The sequence below is a fragment of the Loxodonta africana genome, chromosome 12 (genome assembly GCF_030014295.1).
Source record: "Loxodonta africana isolate mLoxAfr1 chromosome 12, mLoxAfr1.hap2, whole genome shotgun sequence".
Lineage (NCBI taxonomy): Eukaryota > Metazoa > Chordata > Mammalia > Proboscidea > Elephantidae > Loxodonta > Loxodonta africana.
In genome coordinates this window covers 42,136,750-42,152,010 of record NC_087353.1, presented here as the reverse complement: position 1 = coordinate 42,152,010, position 15,261 = coordinate 42,136,750, and the positions used below count along the sequence as shown (strand labels likewise).

At 40.4% G+C, this 15,261-nt stretch overlaps 1 protein-coding gene across 4 annotated transcripts in view; it reads right to left on the bottom strand.

The window, feature by feature from the left end:
* Positions 1-15,261, bottom strand: part of ZNF512 (zinc finger protein 512) — a 58,375-nt gene that overhangs the window by 17,827 nt on the left and 25,287 nt on the right. For 2 of the 4 annotated variants that reach the window (XM_023550547.2, XM_010592001.3), the window contains 8 exons: positions 13,573-13,757; positions 12,794-12,889; positions 12,410-12,493; positions 11,418-11,542; positions 10,806-10,892; positions 10,301-10,399; positions 9,365-9,532; positions 6,783-6,977 (listed from right to left, as the gene is read on the bottom strand). In XM_023550547.2, the coding sequence (XP_023406315.1) occupies positions 6,783-6,977; positions 9,365-9,532; positions 10,301-10,399; positions 10,806-10,892; positions 11,418-11,542; positions 12,410-12,493; positions 12,794-12,889; positions 13,573-13,612 (894 nt within the window). In that variant the 5' untranslated portion in view covers positions 13,613-13,757. Of the gene's footprint in view, positions 1-6,782; positions 6,978-9,364; positions 9,533-10,300; positions 10,400-10,805; positions 10,893-11,417; positions 11,543-12,409; positions 12,494-12,793; positions 12,890-13,572; positions 13,794-15,261 lie in introns of all 4 variants that reach the window. The other 2 variants (XM_064295160.1, XM_064295161.1) reach the window with 2 other exon arrangements.

Sequence of the window (15,261 nt, the reverse complement as noted above, 5' to 3'; positions counted from 1 at the left end):
TGAGCTCTTGACAGTCAAAGCTGGGACAATCTGAGCAACAAAATAAAGAAAAATTGCATTGGATTATACAGCCCACGGAATAAAATAAATATCCATGGTACATACTGATATAAATAATTGAACAAATAAATTAATAGAAGAAAAGGACAGCTCTTTCTCACATTAGAACTCCAAATAATAATTGTAGGAAAAAATGACAAACACAGAAAATCACCACTAGGCAAACATCACAGTAATAATTGTTACAGGTAAGAATCATCGATGGATTCTAAAATAAGTACACAAAAGTATGAAGAGAAACAGAACATTCACACAGTCTCAAAGAATCTCTCCACAAAATATTCACTAATTATAAAAGGGAAACTAGTAATTTTACCCAGGAGAAACCTGGAAGACACACTCTAACCATGTGATCAAAGTTATCACCAGAAGTAAAAAGATATATCAACTTCATGTACCTCCTGATACGATGAAAAAATAAAAGGCCAGCATTTTTTTCAGTGGCAGTCTTGCCAAAAACCTATAACCCTCAATTTAATCATGAGAAAACATCAAACACATAAGAAGGGAGGTTTTACAAAGTAACCAGCCACCAAACCAAACCCAATGCCCTCAAGTCAATTCCAACTCCTAATGACCCTATAGGACAGAACAGAACTGCCCGAGGCTGTAAATCTTTACAGAAGCAGGCTGCCACATCTTCCTCCCACAGAGTGGCTGGGGAGCTCAAACCACTGATCTCTCAGTTAGCAGCCAAACACTTTAATCACAGTGTCATCAAGACTCCTTAAATAACCAGCCAGTCCTCTTTAAAAGCATCAAGGACACAAAAGACAAAGACTGGGAACTATAACAGGTTGGAGAAGACTAAAGAGATATAATAACAAAATAAAATGTGAGATCTTGAATTGAATCCTGGACTAGAAATCAGTAGGAAACCTGAAAAAATTCAAGTAAGGTCTGTGGGCTAGTTAATAGTATGGTAAATAATTTCCTGGTTACAGTCATTTTCTCTGGTGTGGTTATGTAAGATACTGGCATTAGGAGAAGCTGATTAAATAGCTTATGAAAACTCTGTACTATCTTTGCACCTGTTCTAAAATTATTTCAAAATAAATTTGTTGTTTTTTTTTTAAGTATGTATTCATTATGCTTGTATTTGCATCAAAAATATCAGTGGAATATGCACACCCATGTTTATTGCAGCTCTGTTTACAATAGCAAAAAGCTGGAAGCAACCAAGGTGTCCATCGACGGATGAATGGGTAAATAAATTGTGGTATATTCACACAATGGAATACTACGCATAGATAAAGAACAGTGACGAATCTCTGAAACATTTCATAACATGGAGGAATCTGGAAGGCATGCTGAGCGAAATGAGTCAGAGGCAAAAGGACAAATATTGTATAAGACCACTATTATAAGATCTTGAGAAATAGAAAAAAGTGAGAAGAACACATACTTTTGTGGTTACGAAGCGGGGGAGGGAGGGAGGGAGGGAGAGGGTTTTTTATTGATCAATCAGTAGATATGAACTGCTTTGGGTGAAGGGAAAGACAACACTCAATACAAGGAACGTCAGCCCAATTGGACTGGACTAAAAGCAAAGAGGTTTCTGGGATAAAATGAATGCTTCAAAGGTCAGCGGAGCAGGGGCGGGGGTCTGGGGAACATGGTTTGAGGGGACTTCTAAGTCAATTGGCAAAATAATTCTAGTATGAAATCATTCTGCATCCCACTTTGAAATGTGGCGTCTGGGGTCTTAAATGCTAACAAGCGGCCATCTAATAAGATGCATCAATTGGTCTCAACCCACCTGGAGCAAAGGAAAATGAAGAACACCAAGCTCACACGACAACTAAGAACCCAAGAGACAGAAAGGGCCACATGAACCAGAGACCTACATCATCCTGAGACCAGAAGAACTAGTTGGTGCCCGGCCACTATCGATGACTGCCCTGACAGGGAGCACAACACAGAACTCCTGAGGGAGCAGGAGATCAGTGGGATGCAGACCCCAAATTCTCATAAAAAGACCATACTTAATGGTCTGACTGCGACTAAAGGAATCCCGGCGGCAATGCTCCCCAGACCTTCTGTTGGCACAGGACAGGAACCATCCCCGAAGACAACTCATCAGACATGAAAGGGACTGGTCAGCAGAGGGGAGAGAGATGCTGATGAAGAGTGAGCTAATTAAATCAGGTGGACACTTGAGATTGTGTTGGCAACTCTTGACTGGAAGGGGGATGGGAAAATAGAGAGAGAGGGAAGATGGCAAAATTGGCATGAAACGAGAGACTGAAAGGGCTGGCTCAATAGGGGGATAGCAAGTGGGAGAAGGGAGTAAGATGTATGTAAACTTACATGTGACAGACTGACTGGATTTGTAAATGTTCACTTGAAACTTAATAAAAGTTAATTAAAAAAAAAAACATCAGTGGAAATTAGATAGTAGATAAGAACTACTTTAGGTGAAGGGAAAGATAGCACACAGTACAGGGGAGGTCAGCACAATTGGACTAAACCAAAAGCAAAGAAGTTTCCTGAATAAACTGAATGCTTCAAAGGCCAGCATAGCAGCGGTAGGAGTCTGGGGACCATGGTTTCAGGGGACATCTAAGTCAATTGGCATAATAAAATCTATTAACAAAACATTCTGCATCCCACTTTGAAGAGTGGCAGCTGGGGTCTTAAACGCTAGCAAGCAGCCATCCAAGATGCATCAATTGGTCTCAACCCACCTGGATCAAAGGAGAATGAAGAACACCAAGGACACAGGTGATTACGAGCCCAAGAGACAGAAAGGGCCACATGAACCAGCGACTGCATCATCCTGAGACCAGAAGAACTAGATGGTGCCTGGCTACAACCGATGGCTGCCCTGACAGGGGCCACAACGGGGAACCCCTGAGGGAGCAGCAGGAGAGCAGTGGGATGCAGACCCCAAATTCTCATAAAATGACCAGACTTAATGGTCTGACTGAGACTAGAAGGACCCTGGTGGTCGTGGCCCCCAGACCTTCTGTTGGCCCAGGTCAGGAACCATTCCCAAAGCCAACTCTTCAGACACGGATTAGACTGGACAATGGGTTGGAGAGGGATGCTGGTGAGCAGTGAGCTTCTTGGATCAGGTGGACACTTGAGACTATGTTGGCATCTCCTGCCTGGAGGGGAGATGAGAGGGTAGAGGGGGTTAGAAGCTGGCGAAATGGACACGAGAAGAGAGAGTGGAGGGAGGGAGCCGGCTGTCTCATTAGGGGGAGAGCAATTGGGAGTATGTCGCAAAGTGTACATAAGTTTTTGTGTGAGAGACTGAGTTGATTTGTAAATTTTCACTTAAAGCACAATAAAAAAAACATTTTTTTTTTAATTAAAAAAATATATATCAGTGGAAGTGGGGCATCTCAGTCATTTGGCATAATTTATAAAGTTTACATTCTACACCTTAGTTTGGTGAGTAGTGTCTGGGGTCTTAAAAGCTTGCAAGTGGCTATCTAAGATAAAACTACTGGTCTCAAAGGACTAATAGTCTACATGAACCACAGCCTCATCTACTCTGAGACCAGAAGAACTAGATGGTACCCAGTTACCACTACGAACAGTTCTGATCAGGGCCACAACAGATGTACCCTCACAGAATGGGAGAAAAACGTGAAACAGGACCTCAAATTCCTAACAAAAAAAACTTACTGGATTGGCTGAGACTAGAGGATTCCCCTAGGTTCTTACCCTGAGATACTCTTTAAACCCTGAACCAAAACTACCCCTTGAGGTTACTTTTTAGCCAAATAACAGACTGGATCACAAAATAAAGAATATCATCTATGAATACTGTGCTCCATTAAAAAATCATCTATATGAGACCAAATGGTCAACAATTACTTTAAAACAAAGATGAGAATGTCAGGGGGCAGGGAAACTAGACTAAAGGAAACAGAACAACCAGAATGGAAATACTGAGAATGCTCACACACTGTGAAGAATGTACCCAATGTCACTGAACACGTTACATAGAAATTGTTGAATGGGAATCTAAACTGCTGTGTAAACCTTCACTGGAAACACACTAAAATATTATTTTTCAAAAATAGTAACTTTTTCCAACAGAACAACAACAAAAAAAGAGACAATAGAAGGATTATACAAGAAACCATTAAGAATGGTTATCCATGGGGACAATAAGAACAAGGACGGGTGGGAGTGAGTTACCTCAGTGTCTATTAACATTTTGATTTTTGAACCACAGAATATATTATCTATTCAAAAAAATTAAATTTCTACACTTAAAAAATAATATTGTCAATGAATTATACATGTAGAAATGTTAAATTGGCAAATGTTTTGTAGATATGTTAACCACAATAAATTAATTAATGCCTTTGACCCATATACTGCCAAAAATATAAAACTGCTTCATAATTTTAGGAAATTCTCTGCTAGATAAAACTGTCAAACTTTATCAATGAGTTAACAAAAACTATTTAGAATTCCCTACCATGTGCCATGTGCCATGTGCCAAGCACAGTGAAAGCAACTTGGCTGCCATGTCACAAGATACAGATCACTGTGCAAGATCCACATTTACACTGAATTGTGTTAACCATATGCTTAGCCTATGGGAGGAAACAAAAACCAAACCCATCGCCATCGAGTTGATTCCACTTCACAGCAACCCTATAGGACAGAGTAGAACTGATCCACAGGGTTTCCAAGGGGCAGCTGGTAGATTCAAACTGCCAACCTTTTGGTCAGCAGCCACAGCTCTTAACGGTCGCCCCATCAGGGCTCCTACGGCAGGAAAGAAGTGTAGAAACAGGTCTGAAGTAAGAAAGGACGCTTTGATATTAAAGAACAGGATCCCGCTCCTTGGACAGCAGGACTGATTTGTAAGTCATGTAAGAAATGACTGTTAACTTCTAAGATCTGACATTTCTTCTCATAAGATACAACATTCCTTTTATGTGGATCAAAGCCCTAGGCCAAACCTAAATTATTCTTCTTGACACCCTGGAAAGGTAACAGGTCTTAGCTCTGATTTTAGCCCTTACTGCATATTCCCCCACTCCTTCCCTTAACTACCCTGTAGTCATATACTTCTTGTCTCCTCTTGGCCAAATAATGCTCCTTCTCTCCTATAATCTATTCTAGACCAAGGGCTCTCAAACTGAGTTCTGTACCCCTCAGAAGTATGCTTGGGGCCACCTAGGAAAAAGATAATAGTATCGAGAAGGCCAAGGAAACATGATTTTGGGCTCACTACTCCAGCTATGCAGAGCAACTCCATTTTTATTTATATACTGGTATTCTGCATAATCTTTTATTGGGGAACAAATGGGGAGGCAGGGGAACTCTGTTGCTCCCAAGCCAAACTGAAACCAATTACCTAGATAAAAATTACTCCATATGAATCTGGAAGGCATGATACTGAGTGAAATTAGTGGCAAAAGGACAAATATTGTATGAGACCACTATCATTAAGAACTCAAGAAAAGGTTTAAACCCAGAAGAAAACATTATTTGATGGTTACGAGTGTGGGGAGGGAGAAAGTAGGGTACTCACCAATTAGATGGTAGACAAGAATTATCTTAGAGGAAGGGAAGGACAACACAGAATACAGGGGGAGTCAACACAACTGGACTAATCCAAAAGCTAAGAAGTTTCCTAAATATACTTCGACGGACAGAGTGGCAGGAGCAGGGGTTTGGGGACCATGGTTTCAGGGGACATCTAGGTCAACTGGCAAAACAAAGGGTATTAAGAAAACTTTCTGCACCCCACTTTCGTGAGTGGCGTCTGGGGTCTTAAAAGTTAGCAAATGGCCATCTAACATTCATCAATTGGTCTCAACCCACCTGGAGCAAAGGAGAATGAAGAACACCAATGACACAAGGTAAATATGAGCACAGGAAAAAGAACGGGCCACATAAACCAGAGACTCCATCAGCCTGAGACCAGAGGAACTAAATGGTGCCTGGCTACCAACAATGACTGCCCTGACAGGGAATCCAACAGAGAATCCCTGATGGAGCAGGAAAAAAGTGGGATGCAGACCTCAAATTCTAGTAAAAAGATCGGACTTAATGGTCTGACTGAGACTGGAGGGACCCCAAGATCATGGCTCCCAGACTGTCTATTAGCCCAGAACTGAAACCATTCCCGAAGCCAACTCTTCAGACAAAGATTAGACTGGACTTTCAGACATAAAACAATACTGGTGAGGAGTGTACTTCTTAGCTCAAATAAGACACACAAGACTATGTGGGCAGCTCCTGTCTGGAGCCGAGATGAGAAGGCAGACGGGGCCAAGAGCTGGTTGAATGGACATGGAAATACAGGGTAGAGAAAAAGAGTGTGCTCACATTGTAGGGAGGGCAACTAGGGTCATATAACAATGTGTGTATAAGTTTTTGTATGAGAAGCTGACCTGAATTGTAAATTTTCACTTAAAGCACAATTAAAAAAAAAAAAAAAAATTACTCCGTATGAACTAACAAAGTAGAAACACAATGGACAAAGACTAAAGCAAAAACACAAATCTATGAATTCGGGCTCCCGCTGTAAGTAGTTCAGATTTAAAGCAAGAACTGAAAAATGGTTTTTCCTGGACCTACCTGAATCCAAACAGTGAAGCTGGATCAGACATACTCCATCTCCAAGGATAAAGAAGAAAAATATTTCTTATCATATACTCATTCAAGTGTATTTACTTTTCTGTATGCAGTAAGCACAGTATTATACATAATGGTTCAAAAATTAATACAAGCTTCTACCTTACCTTCCGATCATCAGGTACCAGGTCCTGAAGTACCTTTCTCTTCGGCCATTCTCTGGCCAGTTCTGCTGTGGCCAGCTCCTGAAGGTGGTACACAGCAATCTTGGCAGAACGCCTTTGAACTCGGCCCCCACTCTTTGACTCCAGGCTCATATCCTTTAAGCATTCTGGCTGTCCTGACTCTGGGAAGAAGGAGATCTACAAGAGTGAGAAACAGTAAAAAACAGGCCTGATAAGTGGCTTCAGTCAGAGTCTGTAATAGATGGCTGTTCTTCCTGCTCATATATCAAAAGGGGTAATTTATTGGCTTGCAAACCACAAACAGCAAGTTTCAATGTATTCATACATATTTTACTAATAAAAAAACTTCTTAGGATAAAATCTGCCGTTAGAAAAAGAAAGGCCGTTAAAGTCATACGCACACACAAAAAATTAACCTTAACCCACACCTCACACCATGTACAGAAAGTAACACAAAATGGATCATAGCCCTAAATGTAAAACCCAAAACTATAAAAGTTCTAGGAGAAATCATGGGAGAAAATGTTTGTGATCCCGAATGTGATGCTTTCAGCTGCCAGTTATTTAATCAAATACTAATCTAGGTATTACTTTGAAGGTGTTTTATAGGTATAATTAAAGTCCATAATCAGTTGACTCTAAATAAGAGCGATGCAGTGGAAGAAAGGCAGAAGAGATGGGAAGCATCAGAGACTCAACTGGTGGTTGCTGGCTTTAAAGATGAAGGGGAGTACAAGCCAGGGAAGATGGGCGGCCTCTGGAAGCTGAGAACAACTCCCAGCCTACAAATAAATGAGGTCCTACAAGTATATAGTACTGAATTCTTAAATGATTTGAATGAGCCAGGAAATAGATTCTTTCCTAGAGCCTCCAGAAAGTAAGGCAGCCCTGCCAACACTTTCATTTCAGCCTGGTAAGACTCTGAGCAAAGGAACCAGCTAAGCCATGTTGCATCTGGGCTTCTGACCTAAAGAACTGTGAGATAATAAACGTGTGTGGTTTTAAGCCACTAAGTTTGTGGTGATTTGTTACAGCACCAATAAAAAGTAATGCATTGGGTTAGGCAAAGATTTCTTAGGTACAACAACAAAAGCATATCCATAAAAGAAAACAAAAGATAAATTGAACATTATCAAAATTAAAAATTTCTACTCTTAAAAACATTAAAAAAAAAAAAAAAAAGCTGACAATACCAAGGGCCGACAAGAACACAGAGCAAATGGAATTCTGTTTTTCTGGTGGGAATTTGGCACAGCCTGACAGTTCCTTACAAAGTTAAACATTCATTTACCATATGACCCAGCAATCCCATTCTAAAGTATTTACCCAGGAGAAATTAAAATTTATTTTCACACAAAAACTTTAAGTGACTGTTTATAGCGGCTTTATCTAGAATTGCCAAAAACTGGAAACAATCTAAATGTTCAGCTGGTACATGGATAAACTGTGAAACAGCCATACAATGGAATACTGTGCTAAACTAAGAAAAAAAAAAAAAGACCCACTGCCATCGAGTTGATTCCAACGCATAGTGACTCTACAGGACAGAGCAGAACTGCCCCATAGGATTTCCAAGGAGCAGCAGCTGGTGGATTCAAACTGCTGGCCTATTGTTTAGAAGCCAAGCTCTTAACCACTACGCCACCAGGCCTCCAATACCGTACTACTCAGATATAACGTGGAATCAACTAATGATACGTGCAACACGTGGATGAATCTCAAATGCATTATGCTAAATGCAAGAAGCCAGATTCGAAGAACTATAAACTATATAATTCCAGGGGCTTGGAGGAGGGTGAAGTGACACAAAGAGAATTTTGGGAGGTGACTGGAATTTGGGGCCATGATCAAATTGTTCTATACTTTGGTCGTGGTGGTCGTTACACAGCTGTGATTGTCAGCTCCTATAACATACACTAAAAAGGGTGAATATTACATAGGTAAATTATACCTTAATTAACTTGACTCTAAAAGAAATTACATATGTAAAAAAAGGAGCCCTGGTGGTGCGGTGGTTAAAGTAATCGACTGCTAACCAAAAGATTGGTGGTTAGAAACCAACAGCTCCACAGGAGAAAAGATGTAGTGGTCTGCTTCCTGAAAGATTTACGGCCTTGGAAACCCTAAGGGGTCGCTATGAGTCAGAATTGGCTTAACGCCAGTGGGTGGTAGTGATGGATATTCAAAAAAAAAAAAAAGAAGATGCGGTGGAGGAGCCTGGAAATGTAATCAGGAAAAAGAGTCAAGACAGAAAAAAAAAAAAATCTGGAAAAGAGGGATAGGTGAGGCAGATTCCCACAAAAATTCTAGTGGGGGGCGGGGGCGTACCTTGAGCTTTAAAAATATACTGTTTACTTTGGTCCCAGACCACAGACTGAACTTTTATTCCTCTAATAATGTTCAAAAGGCAGAAATAAGAGAAGAACAAGGAAGAGAAAACAAAAGCATTCAAAGATTAAAAGGGGACACAAATGAGGAACCAAGAATACATGGGAAGATACAGGAGTAAGCAGTCACCACAGAGTACATCCCCGAACAGGGTCTGGAAAGTAGTCAGTACTCACAGGACCATGCTCTGACCTCAGGTGATACGCAAGACCAGCCTTCGATCTATACGGCTTCCCACAGTGATGACATTTCAGGGTCATCTTCTCCAGCTCTGCAGCCCCTTTGCCACATTTTCTGACATGGTACATATATCCCATGATGCTGGTGAAGCTACTAGAGCAACTCTAAACACAGGAGAGAGGCCTGAACTATAATCTTACATCTTTTAACATGATCCTTAAATTTCTAAACTGCCACAAAGCACTCATCTCCACATCATATAAACAGACTCTCTGATATCACAAGACTCTTGCCTACATTTCCCACTGGCACAATGCTTCCTTGTCCCTGGTTCAATGGCCGTCCTATTGATGATATTCACTCAGTTTAGCTGGCATTCAATAAACTATAACTGGGCACATACTCTGTGACAGAATTTCCTCCTTGTTCTATGAGCCAACCCCACCCCAGTATCAAATATGTAGCAACATTAAAGCTCATCACAGTGAGGTTAACAGGATCCTCTTCGTCACACTAAAGAAAGGATGGTAAAGAAATCCCTTTGCACAAAAGGAAAAGGAGATAAAAATAAATTTTTGGAGATAAAAAAGAAATAAAGAACTATTAATGAGTTCAGGAGACCTAGAAAAGCAGAAGCCAGCCTTATGCCATAAGATGGCACAAAAATAGGAGGCCTCAAGGGAGTTGAAGGAAAAACAGAAACCAAACCACTGCCATCGAGTTGATTCCAACTCATAGCGACTCTATAGGACAGAGTAGAACTGCTCCATAGAGTTTCCAAGGAGCGCCTGGCGGATTTGAACTGCCGATCTCTTGGTTAGCAGCCATAGCGCTTAACCACTACGCCACCAGGGTTTCCGAAAAACAGAAAAGAGAACAGAAAGACATTGACCTGAAACTCCAGGGGGGAGTTACTGGCCTTGGGCTCTTACCTCACGCATGCACCTGATCTTTCCTAGTCTCTTTAGAACTGTTCGGAGTCGTTCCCTCTCACTCGGCTCATCTAGTTCACCTCCAGTCTTCAAAATGGGCTAGAAAGCAAGGGAAGCACACAATGCAGGTAATTCATGAGAAAGACAGATACAGAAAAAAAATTGTATCATATTAGAATCAAGGACTGGGCTAGCAGCTAAGCTGATGCCCATGAAGTCTGTTATCTGACGCTTGGCTTTCTCCATCTTCTCCTAGGCAGACCAGAAGTGAATGCAATGGAAATACGAGTTCTGTGTCTCTACTTCACAAGATATGACCCTTTGGGGCTAAGTTAAACACGCAATTACCTATGGATTCCACCAAAGAGATTTCAGTATCCATAACTCTTCTACCAAAAGTGTCTTCTTACATTCCTATAAAGTCCCAAACCCTTAGCCACCTCCACTCACCTAAGTAAAAGACCAAACACCACAGAGGCTCACAGAGGACTAAAGACATGCTTACCAAACTGTTATGATTTGCCATGACATGATACTTCATCCCTGCCAGTGAACGAAGCTGTTTCCCACAATGATGACAGGTAAACATTTCCTAAAAGACAAAAAATGCTGATCAATGCCAGGCTGTTGATCAAGAGAGCCAGACATTATAAAGCTCTACTTAAAATTCTCTCAGTTTGTGTCTCCTTAACTTCCCAGACTCAATATTCTATGAATCTCAAAATTCCACAAGGTCAGTGTCATGTCCTCAAGGGCAGAGAAGTAAAGGCAACTCATTTTAAAACAGTAAGAACTACTATCTACTGTCAATATTTGCCAAGAAATGGCTAGGCACTTGGCATGTATTATTTCTTTCTTATCTTCACATATACCACAAAAGGTAGCTATTATTTTTTCTCCCTTTTATAAAAGAGGAAACCAAGGTTCACACACAAAAAAAACTTAATGACACAACTAAGAGACTGAATGAGAATTCAAATCTAAAACTGTAAGACTCGAAAGCCCATGGTTTCTTTATTATATAATGTTGCCTCTTACCTACTGTAATCAGCATACCTGACACAGTACTAGAGGTCTAAACTTTGGGTAAAAGCTCCTAACAGTTATAGATCCTAACCTGTCTGCAGTTTTCCATGTGTTTCTTTAAACCTTCTATGGTTTTCCTCCCCACTGACTGGCAGGTAGGACAGGAGACACTGCCCTTATCCACAATTTCTAAGTACCATTGCTCTTCCAAACTGCCTACAAAAGAGAGAAAGGAATACTTCGTCATCTGCAGTATACAGGTAATTCGCAGAAACAAAAAACACAATCCTAGATCTTATGAAACATATCGTAAAATGGTTTTCCTCTTCCTGATAGACAATAAATAATAGACTCTTGCTGTGCATAACTCTAGAAATAATCTTTTTTTTTTCAGACAGTGAAGCATTTCTGAAACCCTTACTCATTTCCCCACGATAAAAACCACCAGCGAACCACTCCAAGGCTAAGTGTCCTAAAGAACGACACAACACTTTTCACAGCAGGGTATAACAATGGGATGCTGATACATGTAACAGCCGGCATGTTGAGTGTTTCCTATGTGCCTGAGACTATTCAAAATATTTTTATCCCATTTAATTTTCACAACAATCCTGACTGCCTTTATTATCCTTGGGAACCCTTATCCTTATTTATAGACAGGGAAAAGGAACTCTGGTAGCACAGTGGTTAAGTGCTTGGCCGCTAACCAAAAGATGGGCTATTTGTACCCAAGAGTGGCCTCCCCGGGAGAAAGATGTGGCAGTCTGTTTCCATACAGACTACAGCCTTGGAAACCCTATGGGGAAGTTCTGCTCTGTCCTATAGGGTTGCTATGAGTCAGAATCAACTAAATGGCACACAACAACATAGACCGGGAAACTGAGGCTTGAGGAAGTTAAATTGAGCAAGGTCAGAAAGTTAATAAAGAGCCAAAAGCTAAACAAAGGTCTGCTTGACTTCCAAATCCATGTCCTTCATAACTGCCTCCTTAAAGATTTGCTTTTGTCCATCACTCATTCACAGACTACAAAAAAATCAGAGGGAGAGAACTAGATCCCACAAAGCTTCTACCAGAAAGCATACCTGCTGCATAAGCTGGTGGTTCCTTTCGAATGCGACGAGTCTGGGATCTGGGGTTCTGCTGAGTTTTAGGCCGTTGTTTCCTCCCTGACACAAAACAGAAACTTGAAGCCCAACATATCACCTCTACTATTCCCTCTCTAAGTACCAAAATCTCCTCCCTCTCCTTTTTCTCAATACCCAATGCCCCATTTCCTCAACTGACTCACTAACTTAAGTCGTAGCAGTGAAAAGGTAAAATAAGGCAAGATGAAGACCATTCCTTCCTGCAAAATTCAAGGAGTTCAAAATTCTTTCAAGGGCCCAAACCTAAGGTCTCCTGCCTCTTCACCCTCAAAGAAGAAAGCCAGTCACCCAAGGAAAAAAATAACAAAGTTATTCCCTTACCATAAAGCTTATGCTTCTTCTGAGGAAATTCTCGACAGTCTTCATCTTCTTCCTGCCTGGGTTTCCTTTTTCCTTTGGTTGGTGTTCCACCTGACCCTGAAATACCATATATAAAAACAAAACAAAACCTTAATATGGTTTATAAATGAACATCTGGACCTGCCTTCAAAACATCATTCACAACACCATCAAAGGGAAAGGTCCTAGTAAACAGAGGCCTCAAAGTCAACAGAATGTTTCTGACATTTGTAAGGAAATTGGTACAATGTTTCATTAAATGATTCAATCTCTTCATTCCCTTCATCTCAAATAGCCCCAAATGGATAATAAAGGGCTTTCAGGCAGTGTGCTTTTTTAAATCTTGATGTGAGGCCAACACTGAAGCAAAAGAATCAAAATTGTTGAAGATAGGGGACTGCCATTAACAAAGACCCTTGAGACTATGACCACCAAGAATATTCTACCCAGAATAACCCTTATGCCAGCCTCTAAACCTTTAACAGAGGAACAAACTAGAGTAACAGGAAAGAAGTTTAAATCCTATGAAGAGAAAAGGCTGATTCTACGTATAAGGGAGTAAGATCAGCAGAATTTCACTCTGTAAGATGAAGAGACAGTTCCTGAAGCTAACAGTATGTAAGGGCCTAACACCTTCAAAAATTTTTAATCATTAATGAGAAGCACAACGGTGGCATTTAATACTTTAACAGCCTTTTACAACAGCTATCTCAAAATGTAACTTTAAAGAGCGCTCTGTATTTGGAATAAGACACTAATACCTTCAACATGGGAAGTAGTAGCTGACTTGATCCTTCTCATCTTCAAGTAGGTAGATTTTCGGAAGGATGCTGGAAACTCACTCACTGGTTCACATGAAGAGGCAGATGATGAACCACTTAAGGAGTCATCGTGAGGGATAGTGTACTGGAAACTATTATCCTTTATGGAGCACGGGGTTCTGTTACTAGTATGACACAAGATATACACCTCAAAGGAGAGTCTGAAGCAAAGTTTCTGTTAATTAATTTGTAAGATGATAATTTAGTTACCTGTGCAAAAAACTAATTAGCCTGGTAATAAAAACAGAATTTAGGTTGTAATCTCATAATAACTATGATAATTAATCTAATACAACACATAAAATTATTACTATACTTAACAGTTATCAGAAAGGATAAGCAGTTCATATAAATGATCACTTTGCAGCCCAAACAGGCATTCCTTCCTGGATTCAGCTAAAAAAACTAGGTAAAGTAATAGGGGTGTTCTGTGACTCTTCAGAAGACCCCTAGATCTGCAACCAGCTATACCCAGGCCCCCCCATTTCTCTGACAGAGGGACAGTAACTGAAGGGAATCCCTGAGAATACAGAAGAAAAAGAATGGTATGAAGGCCTTAGTCTGATCCATCTTCCTTACCTCCTCCCTAAATCCTGATGCCAGCACTGTACTGTCATATTTTAGACAACATGACACTTACTTCCCACAGGTAAAGGAAGGGTGCTATCTTTTCTGGGTTAAGCTGGCCAGAGAATTCTGGGATACGGCTGAACCCCAACTCCCAAACTTAAGACTACTCAGTGTCAGTCAATAAATATTATTCAGTAACTACAAAGTGTCAGGCATTCTTCTAGGTGCCTCAGGAAAGTCTTGATAGTCTTCTTATTATTTTACCTTTCATCTACCTTATTTTATTATTTCACTGTCATGACTTAAAGGAGTCAGGCAGTTGAGGGAATGGGGCGTCGTCGGCTGTTGAGGAGGAGAGGGTAGAGATTTTGGTACTAAGAGGGGTTAACAGAGGTGATATGTCAAAATTCAAATTTCTGTCTTGCATCAGGGAAGAAACATCTCAAAGTGTGGTCCATGGGCCCCTGGGACCTCCTTTTCCAACTAAGTATCTGTGTGAGGCCTGCTTTAGATATACAGTTCAGAAAGATCACTCTGGTTACTCTATGGAAGATGGCCTGTGGGGCAAGAATGAAGGAAGGGAGAAGAGCAGGTTGTTGTGATAGTATGAATAAGAGATAAGGAAGCTTGAACTAAGGCTTTATAACGGAGATGATGAGAAGTGGCATGTTCAAGATAACATTTTAGAGACAGAGTTGATAAAAATCAAAGATAGAGATGTGTTTGCATTAGCTGAGAGCTAGATGTAACAAAGATAATCACTCTTAGGAAAATTATATATGCAAAATGTGGTAAATGCTTACTATGGAATATCATGTAGTAGTTAGAAGCAATAAACAAATTTTACAAAGAGATGAACATAACTGAAAAGCGTGGTGCTAAATGGCAAAAAAAAAAAAAAAAAAAAGAACAAGATCGCTAATAATGCCATTGCAGTAAATTAAAAACCAGTACACACATAAAACAGCACTAAATATTTTACAAAGATTAATACAGCCTTAAGGCGCGCTCAGCTACTAGCTGAAAGGTTGGCAGTTCAAACCCATCTAGAGGCTCCTT